The sequence below is a fragment of the Nicotiana attenuata genome, chromosome 1 (assembly GCF_001879085.1).
Source record: "Nicotiana attenuata strain UT chromosome 1, NIATTr2, whole genome shotgun sequence".
NCBI classification, from domain to species: domain Eukaryota; kingdom Viridiplantae; phylum Streptophyta; class Magnoliopsida; order Solanales; family Solanaceae; genus Nicotiana; species Nicotiana attenuata.
The window spans coordinates 76,234,630-76,245,331 of NC_031989.1; the positions used below are offsets into that span (position 1 = coordinate 76,234,630).

General features: G+C 36.8%; 1 protein-coding gene across 1 annotated transcript; it reads right to left on the reverse strand.

Annotated features, from left to right (window-relative positions):
* On the reverse strand, positions 6,881-9,972 carry LOC109229062 (patellin-4-like). Its single transcript, XM_019394373.1, has 4 exons — positions 9,052-9,972; positions 8,833-8,957; positions 8,604-8,745; positions 6,881-7,288 (listed from the first exon to the last, which is right to left on the reverse strand). Exons 1-4 carry the CDS (start codon positions 9,832-9,834, stop codon positions 7,025-7,027), a joined length of 1,314 nt encoding a protein of 437 aa, XP_019249918.1. The 5' UTR covers positions 9,835-9,972; the 3' UTR covers positions 6,881-7,024.

Genomic DNA, 10,702 nt, shown 5'->3' on the forward strand with positions numbered 1-10,702 from the left:
CCATTGTTCATGCCTTGAAGATTTGGAGGCACTATTTGTACGGTGTCCCTTGTGAGATCTACACTGATCACCGGAGTTTGTAGCATCTGTTCAAGCAGAAGGATCTTAACTTGCGTCAACAAAGGTGGTTAGAGCTGCTTAAGGATTATAATGTCACCATTTTTTACCATCCCGAAAATGCCAATGTAGTGGTCGATGCCTTGAGTCGCAGGGAGGGGAGTTTGGGGAGCTTAGCGTATTTGCCAATAGCAGAGAGGCCATTGGCACTGGATGTTCGGGCCTTGGCCAACCACTTTGTTAGATTGGATATTTTTGAGCCGAGTTGAGTTTTGGCTTGTGTGGTCTCCCAGTCTTCTCTTTATGATCGTATCAGGGAGCGTCAGTATGATGACCCCCATCTTCTTATCCTTAAGAACACGGTTCAGCATGGTGATGCTAAGGAGGTCACTATTGGGGACGATGGTGCATTGAGGATGCAGGGCAGGCTATGTGTTCCCAATGTAGATGGATTGCGTGAGTTGATTCTTTAGGAGGCTCACAGCTCACGGTACTCCGTTCATCCGGGTGCCACAAAGATGTATCAGGACTTGAGGCAGCATTATTGGTGGCGTAGAATGAAGAAGTACATAGTGGAATATGTAGCCCGGTGTCTAAATTGCCAACAGGTGAAGTATGATCATCAGAGGCCAGGTGGATTGCTTCAGAAGTTAGAGATTCCGGAGTGGAAATGGGAGCGGATCACTATGGATTTCGTTGTTGGACTCCTACGGACTCAGCGGAAGTTTGATGCAGTTTGGGTGATTGTGGATACGCTAACCAAGTCAGCTCATTTCATTCCTGTGATGACTACTTATTCCTCCGAGCATGCCGGTATCTATTAACTCTGACTAGGGTACGCAGTTTACATTATGGTTCCGAAGGGCCGTACAGCAGGAGTTAGGTACTCGGGAGGAGTTGAGCACAGTATTTCACCCTTAGACGGATGGACACTCCGAGTGCGCTATTCAGATTCTAGAGGATATGCTCTTTGCGTGTGTGATGGAGTTTCGAGGTTCTTGGGATCAGTTCTTGCCACTTGCGAAGTTTACCTACAACAACAGTTATCAGTCCAGCATTCAGATGGCACCGTATGAGGCTCTGTATGGTAGGCGGTGTCGGTCCTTGGTGGGTTGGTTCGAGCCCGAGCGAGGCCAGATTATTGCGTACGGACTTGGTTCAGGATGCCTTAGAGAAGGTTAAGGTGATTCAGGATAGACTTCGCACAGCCAGTCCAGACAGAAGAGTTATGCAGATCGGAAGGTTGCGATGTTACATTAATGGTTGGAGAGTGGGTCTTGCTCCGGGTTTTGCCTATGAAGGGTGTCATGAGGTTTGGGAAGAAGGACAAGCTGAGCCCAAGGTTCATTGGTCCATTTGAGGTGTTGCGGCGAGTTGGGGAGGTTGCTTATGAGCTTGCCTTACCTCCCAGTCTAGCAGGAGTTCATCCGGTATTCCATGTTTCTATGCTCCGAAAGTATCATGGTGATCCGTCTCACGTGTTGGATTTCAGCTTAGTCCAGTTGGACAAGGATCTATCTTATGTTGAGGAGCCAAAGGCTATTTTGGACAGGCAGGTTCGGAAGCTGAGATCAAAGAATATTGCTTCAGTGAAGGTTCAATGGAGGGGTCAGCCGGTCCAGGAGGCGACTTGGGAGACCGAGCAGGATATGCGCAGCCGTTATACTCATCTTTTCACCCCTTCAGGTATGTCTCTATGCTCATTCGAGGACAAACGATTATTTTAAGAGGGGGAAGATATAACGACCCGGCCGGTCGTTTTGAGAGTTATAGCCCCTATCTCCTATTTACAGCTTCTCCCGTATCTTTTTCTGTTAATGTGACTTGCCGGGAGGTTTTGTTTTGGTTTTTGGAGTATTTTGGGATACTTAGTCCCTAACGGAAGCTTAAGTCTTAGGATTTTGACCATAGTCAGAACTGCGTGAAAAACGACTCCGGAATGGAGTTCCGTCGATTCTGTTAGCTCCGTTGGGTGATTTTGGACTTAGGGGCGTGTCCGGATTGTGTTTTGGAAGTCTGTAGCTTATTTAGGCTTGAAATTGCGAAAGTCGATTGGAGATTTTGACTGGTAGTGGACTTTTTGATATCGGGATCGGATTTCGATTCCGGAAGTTGGAGTAGGTCTGTAATGTTGAATATGACTTGTGTGCAAAATTTGAGGTCATTCAGACGTGGTTTGATAGGTTTTGGCATCGGTTGTGGAAATTTGAAGTTTCAAGTTCTTTAAATTTGAATTGGAGGGTTATTCGTGATTTTAGCGTTGTTTGATGTGATTTGAAGGATCAACTAAGTTTGTATGGTGTTAGGACTTGTTCAACGTTTGGTTGAGGTCCCGGGGGCCTCGGGTTGATTTCGGGTGGTTAACGATCTTTTTGGACTTATGAAAATATTGCAAAAAATCTGGTGTGTTTGTTTCTAGTTTCCTTAATCGCGTTTGTGAGGGAGGTCTCGCGTTCGCGTCAAGCATCTGGAGGCCAGCTGAAGTTTGTTCTTCCTTTCGCGAAGAGGAGCCCGCGTTCGTGAATGAATGGTCGGTGGAAGCATCGTGAACGCGAGGAGTGGAACGCGTTTGCGTAGAGGAAAGTGGAGGAGCTAGGACCCCAAGGAATTGTTCTAAGCGTTCGTGTAGTGATTATCGCGTTCGCGAAGCATCAGGAGGTGGAAGGTACACGTTCGTGAGTAGGCCCTCGCGTTCGCGAAAGTGGAATTTTGGATCAGTAAATATTTGTTCATCGCATTCGCGAGAGTGATGCCGCGTTCGTGAAGAAGGGAACACCTGGGCAGAATTAAAAGTTCAAAATCGAGGGTTTTTATCATTTTCCACCATTTGGACTTGAGAGCTCGGTATTAATTGATTTTTGGAGAGATTTTCACGTGGGTGTTTGGGGTAAGTGATTCTTACCTAGTTTTGGTTAATTCTCATGATTATATCTTTAATTTCATCATTAAATTAGTGATTTGGGGTGGAAATTGGAAAAAGTTCGAGAAAAGTTCTTAGGCCGAATTTTGGGGTTTTGATCGAGAATTTGGTATCGGATTTGAGTAATTTTGGTACGAGTGAACTTGTGAGTGAATGGATGTTCATATTTTTGTGACTTTTACCCGATTCCATGACGTGGACCCAGGGAGGCTTTTTAGGTCGATTTTCCTATTTCTTGCTTTAGCTTTGATTTCATTAGCTAGATTAGTTTCTTGTAGTTATATTTATGATATGAAATTGAAATTTTCTAGATTTGGGCCATTCAAAGTCCGATATTCGTGGAAAGAGCATTGCTACGGATTGATTTGAGCTTGGTTCGAGGTAAGTGACTTGCCTAACCTTGTGTGGGGGGAACTCCCCTTATGATTTGGTACTGTTTTGATATGTGAGTGCCGTGTACGTGAAGTGATGAGTGCGTACACGGGGTATTTGTTGTAAAACTCCATTTTTCACTGGGTAATTACCTGTTTCGCTTTAATTGAGTTATACTAGCATATGTAATTATCCTATTTAGTTTATAATAGCATGTATACCTGCCTTAATTGCTTATTTGAACTCTGTGCAGCATGCTTAGTGAATTCCCTGCTTCTTCCTTGACTTGTACTTAGTCTAATTGTAGGATTTCGTATTGTAGCCGTTATTCCCATTTTTGAGCTGTGTATTTACTTTGGGACTACGGGACGGTATCCAGGGAGATCCCCCGGCATATTTACTTTGGGACTACAAGACGGTATCCCGGGAGATACCCTACATATTTACTTTGGGACTATAGAACGGTATTCCGGGAGAACCCCCTGCACATTTATATTCGGGACTACGAGACGGTATCTCGGGAGATCCCCTATTGTTATTTTTTGTACGGTACTGTTATCTTTTCTGTGATTTTATTACGTTGTAATTCCAGTCTTTATATTACTGCGATATTTCTGTTCCATCTTACTTTATATATATATATATATATATATATATATATATATATATATATATATATATATATATATATATATATATATATATATATATATATATATNATATATATACCAGTAGTGCCCTGACCTGACCTCGTCACTACTCGACTGAGGTTAGGCTTGGCACTTATTGGGTATCGTTGTGGTGTACTCATGCCTCTTCTACACATATTTTTCGTGTGCAGATCCAGGTACCTTTTATCAGCCTCGAGCTTAGTTGCACGGTTGCTGCTGTTCATGAGACTTCAAGGTACATCTGCTCGCGTCCATAGACCTCGGAGTCTCCCTCTATCCCCTTATGTTAATTCTTCCCTTGTTTCTTATAGATGTATAGAACAGTTAGAAATTCTTAGAATCTTATGACTTACGGTGTTCCGGATCTTGGGAGAGTTGTGTATATTTCAGGAGTTCAATATTGTATATGCCGAGCGGCATCTCAAATGTTTTATTTAAGTTATCACTTACTTCTATTTCTAAATTTTTGTGTTCTTCATTTCATTTTCGCAAGTGTTAGGCTTACCTAGTCGTAGAGACTAGGTGCCGTCACGACAAATTCACGGAGGGAGAATTTTGGTCGTGACAGTTCTGCTCGGAATTGATACAAGTATCTACAGAAATATTTTGAAATTTGATTTTTTTGTATATGAATACATCATGTATTTATACCGGATACAACCTGTAATAGTAACCTACTGTCTACATATTTTATAATAAACCTAGTGCTTGTATTCTATTGTATCTAACTGTTGTGTTTAATGTATTCAAGTTTATTTTTGTATTCATAATATTTTATTTATTCCTATTACATGGTATTACTGCTTTATTGAGTATATTTCATTGGTTGTATTCATTGATTTTCTATTTGTATTGAGAGTATTTTACTGTATTATTCTTTTAAATACAGATGGATACAGTTAGGTTTAAAATACAGATGAATACAGTTAGATTGAATGCATAACTAATTGATGAATAACATCAAAATGATAGAACTAACAATGTATCTTAAAATATTGTTGTACTAACTCAAATACATATTAATACATCTAAATACAACTGTCAAAAATTACTGTACAAAATAAAAATCAGTGTATGCCTTATTGAATCCATATTAATACATCAAAATACAAGAAGAGAAAACCATTGTAGAAACTAAGTATCAATGTATGCGGACTCGAATACATATAAACACATCTACAATTAGGGTCATTGCATATGTTCTCCTTTCGGCTTCAATGGTTACTGATGAACCTGCAAATACAGATGCCTCTTGAGTGATTTGCAAATCGAAAGATGGCCCTTCGAAATTGAGTGTTTTAGGGGGTATTCTGCAGAAAACCTAACAATGGTGAATATTTTTTAAAAAAATTGTTGAAGAGATAAAGAAGAAGTTTTAGCCAGTTAAAACCCCAAAAATTTTAGTGGTGAATGGTGAAAATCTGTGTTGATGATTTACGACTTGCACAATTTCATAGTTCTTGACAGAAGCAAGAAATCATGAATCAGAAGGAAAAAAATTTGGTGTCACGCCTCCACGTCCTGTGAAATTGGGAAAGAACAATTTTGAAAAGGATGTTAAGAAAACTTGCAGGAAATCATGGAAAAGCTCACTGTTTTCATGGCTGAAGAGTAGTGATAACCATGGAAATCATGGAAAAGCTCACCGTCTGTCGGAGGAAACCAGTTTTCTGGTTCTTATAGGAAAGAATGAGAGAGAGATCGTGGAGAGAGAAATAAGATACTATGCGCGATTCTAGGAGAGAATAAACTGAAAGAATGAGAGAGAAAAATATTAGACAGCGTATTTAATGGCTTAATAGTAGGAAGTGACCATAAATACATATTTTGCTATAAAAAACTAAAATGTAGCTATAGAAAATAATATTTTGAAAGGATTTTTATATATAATAAATAGGATGTAAAGCTTTGTTATAGGAGGTAAATTTCCAACTATTAAGGCAATTTACTTGGATGTACCTTTTTTTGTAAGAAAGACGAAGAAGCTCAACTTATCAACTCAAACCAAAAATTCGAAATATCTAATCTGATTTATTTGTCACCGAACTAAAAAAATACAATCCAATCTGATTTTATTTGGATTGAGTTTGGATTATAATTTTTTCAATTCAAAAATCAAAAAATCTAAATCGAAATTTTCGTATCCAAACCCGAATTGCTGGAATGCCCACCGTTACTGCAGTATATGTGTCTATAAAAATATGCCACTAAGGGTAAAATCAAAAATATAAAGCTCAAATATTTTCAAATATAAAAATATGTTATTTCTCTAAAAAAAAAAAAATAACGACACATAAAATAAAATGGAGAGAGTACATAACGTTCCACGAATTGGATACTAACAGGTAACCAAAAATGTATTCTGATGTCTACCTACTGTATTCATTGTCTTGACGTTTTTGATCAATTTCCCACTGTAAGCTCGTATTGAAGTTCGTATAGGAAACAGCTCTAATCTTATTTCAGATGTGAGAAACAGCTAAAACACCAACATAAACGTGCAAACATCTTAGTACAATGTGCTCTCAACTATCCCAATTATTAAACTAAAAAAAAAAAAAAAACACGGATTGTACGTACAGGCATAAGCATAAGCACAATATTCTTCCTTCCAAACAAATCAGCCTGTGACTAATACAAGACCCGCGATTTGAAGGTTGGGAGTGCACTTCTGGATTGAACTAAAATTGCTTTGTATATAGAATGTCCACTACTAATATATCATTATTTTGTAAAGATATATATTATACATGAAGTTTTTGCCGAACTTTACGGGTGCCAGTGTCCCCTTTCAGTATACTATAGGTCCCCCTCTACTAAGACTTTGGAGAAAAAAACGTAATACTACACACGGATAGATATATGTAAACGATTTCTTTCTTTGTTTATTTAAGATTTCTCTTTTACAAATGGAATGAAATCCATGTTAACATATAGTATAAGAAAATTGGAGTATACAAACATAAAAAGAAAGAAGTAGTAATTAAATAGAAAAATAGTGAGTTACTTTAGGTAGATATAAATGGGTACACTAGGTTTAGTCCTGTATCTGTAGAATGCTGTTTTCTTCTTATAAGTAGGATTATCAATAGTGATCACAATCTTCCCTTCTTCTCTAATATGAAAGGAATTCCGCACACTGTCCACCATTTTCTTCTCTTCTTGAAGCAAAACTCTGTATGAGCAATCATCATCTGGTATGAATTCTTCTCTGTAAGTCACTTCATTTCCCACCACCATCATATCCCATGTTATGGTCACTTCAACCTATATTCATAAGACATTATGGGAACAGACAAGGAATTGAGAGCAGTGTTCATCTCTTGAGACAATATATGGTTGCATGGATTTATATATGATGGTTAATATTGAGGTGGTCGGGTTGGAAGTATAAGAATTGTTTCCGTAGAAAATTCCGTATTACTTATACAGTCAAACCTCTCTATAACAGCCTCATTTGTTCCGAGTTTTTTTTGGCTGTTATAGCTAAGTATTGTTATAGAAAACATATATTATAACATAGCATGAAAATTGTTTCCATAAAAACTTGACTTTTATAGTGAATGGTTGTTATATACGTTGTTATAGAGTGGTCTGACTGTATATTGCTTAGTTCCAGTATAAAATCCTGCTACAATCCGGTATAACTAATAAGTACATCATTTGATTACACTAGTATTGATCTATGCACTAAGTTATGCAAAACCAACAAAATGTTTATAATTATATTTTATATAGGTTAAAATATGAAATATCGCGTACGCATATTAGCAATGCATAATTAATAAGAATACTAAAGACAAAAGCGCATTAATTATAAAATTCTTATATAACAATCTTTGTATAATTATTTACTACATAAACAATTGAAATAATAAACAAAATGACCATTAACATTCTTAGAGTGAATTCATCGTACTTTTGTAAATGTGGATTTAGAATATAAAATTTGTTGAATTTTAATGATTACATATTTGTATTATGTATCTAAAATATCAAGTTCAATTAAACCTATTGAAAATAGGCTCCATCCGCCTATACTTGACATTACGGTTGTTCATTTGGATCGGATATCCGAAATTCGAACCGATCCGTTCAATTTCAGATTGGATTGGATTTCGGATTGTGTTTATTAAAATTTCGAATTTCGGATCGGATTCGGATTGGTATAATTTTAATACAATCCGTTCGAAATCCGAAATTATTAGGGCATGTAATAATACTAAACTTTAATTCCGGATAGTTAGTACTTCCTTTACATTTTCCTCCAAGTTATTACCTTTACAATTGATGGATTTAGCTATATTGGCACCATAGTACTCTCATAATTTCAGAAACATGAATTTTTCTTACTGTATGCCTCTTTTACAAAGAAAATATACATTTGAGTTTGCAACTTTGAGTTTGAGGCATAATAATCCGATCCGATATTAATTCGGATCGGATTCGGATTGCATTTTCTAGAATCCGATACGAAATGTGCTAAATCCGATCCGATCCATTCACAACCCTACTTGACATGGACTTAAAATGAAATGCAATCACGTTATGAAAACTAGGCATTGGCGCAAATACTACGTACCTCTTTGACAGGTATTTTTATGACGCCAATTGAGCAAGGTTTGAGGCTTATCTCTAGAACTTTGTCATCAGTTGAAAACTCAACATCATTCTCTGTTTTGAGTCCACCATAATGAGCCAATAAGTTTTCTGGGCTAATATACCTACACACATGACACAAGAAAATTAATTCAAGACAACAAAAACACAAATCTTAGGGCAAATTAAAGAAATTTTCACTAATTAATTACTTGAGAAGGGTCTCTGTAACTTTTGATGGCTTCACAAATATGAACGTGTTCTTGCTTCTTTGCGTTATCATTCTCAAGTTAAGTGCATGCACCGTTGAAAACCAAACAGGAACATTAATGAATATCTGCAATATATTTTCACAAATTTTAGTTTCCATGCAAATTCTCATTTCATTAATTTAATCCTATTCAATAGAAAAAATAAATTACTCCACTTACATTCTTGTAGATGATTCCAGGATAATGATCATGAACCAAGCTCATCATTTTCCTATTAATCCAACGAACCTCTTTCCATGAATTTCCTGGTGAATTTCCCAAATCAATAATCTGAAGAATGGAATTAACCCCTCCTTGTTTAAAATCAAGTTGTTGAATTGCCTTTTCCATAATATGTACTCTCCACCTAAGACATTCTTGGTGGTGATGATGCCTACCCCAAATTTCCTCTTCCAATTCTTTATTCTTTATATTCCTAAACACATTATAACACAAAAGCCTGCCTTCTTTGTCCTTACCATTTGTGTACCACAAACTCTCAAGCTCAGGACTAAATTTCTCCTCAAGAATATCAGCAACCCTAAAATCTCTCCTCCATCTCAACGTCTTTCGCAACATCTTGAACGCGTCGTAAACGCTGTAATCCTTGGCTCTCAAGAAATTCATCAAAACAATATCCGTGCTCGGGTTCCCTTTACTTGGCAATAAAGGAACACCCCATAAAGAAATGTCCCTCAAATCTTCTGTAATACATAATCTGGAAGACTGCAACTTGTTAGTATTGTGTTTATTTTTGCCGTAAATGTAACCACCAAGAATGGCATCTTCAACCCTACATCGTAATCTAAGCAAAGCGTTTATTCTTGAAGATTTCAGGTCAAGAGGACAAGCTAATTGGCCTGCAGGCTGATCAGAGATTTGTTGTTGTTCATCATCAATATCATCATTTTCACTGCTCATATCATCAATTATATCTACAGGCACAACAGCTTCCTCCCGCATTCTTCAAGATTCTTATTATTGGATTTTTTTACAGCTCAGGCCATAGCAAATTAATCAAAGGGTCTTTTCTCCCTCTGGTTTATTGTTGTTCAAACACAATGTCAAAAACTATTGCGTCAACCGTTGGTATTATTGGAGCTGAGAGCACCATCCAAATATTAAATGTTTGATGACCATCTAGATATTTTCTTTTCTTTTTTCTTTTTTCTTTTTTTGATTTAAAGGTCAGTGATATTCTAAAAGAATCCTGTCCATATTAATTTGACTTTTTGGAGGAGAGACGAGGAAGGGTGATTTTGGATCTTTTTTTTTTCTTTCTTGAGAGTCTATGTTTCAGTATTTACGTGCAAAGTAATAAATGTGCAAGCGTTTTATATTTCAGAAATATTAATTAAGTATACTATAGAAATTAAACGATAAGAAAGTTTATTGTTAAATATAGAACGTAGATACTATTTTACACATTTATGATTTGACACTGGCATTTAAAATTATCACTCTTAACCTATAAAGATAAACAATCAACACCAACATACATATTTTATAAATGTTTGAGTTACAAAACAAAATTTAATAATATAAATAGAATCGTGATAAGTTGTAATTCTTATTAGCTTAAAATTTAGTCACAAAGCACGTTAGAATTCCTTTATTTTATCAACAACGGCACTAGTTGACTTCTTGGTGTTATAAATAGTTGTGTCCAAAGGGGCCACAACCCATGGACTCGATAAAATTTTATTTTGTGTCTCACACAACTGACACTAGTTGTGTGAGGCCTCTTTTTTGCCTCACAACTGTGTGATCCTAAAATTTTGTATAGGTCTCACACTAGTATAAGTTGTGTGAGGCACAAAATAATCACTCC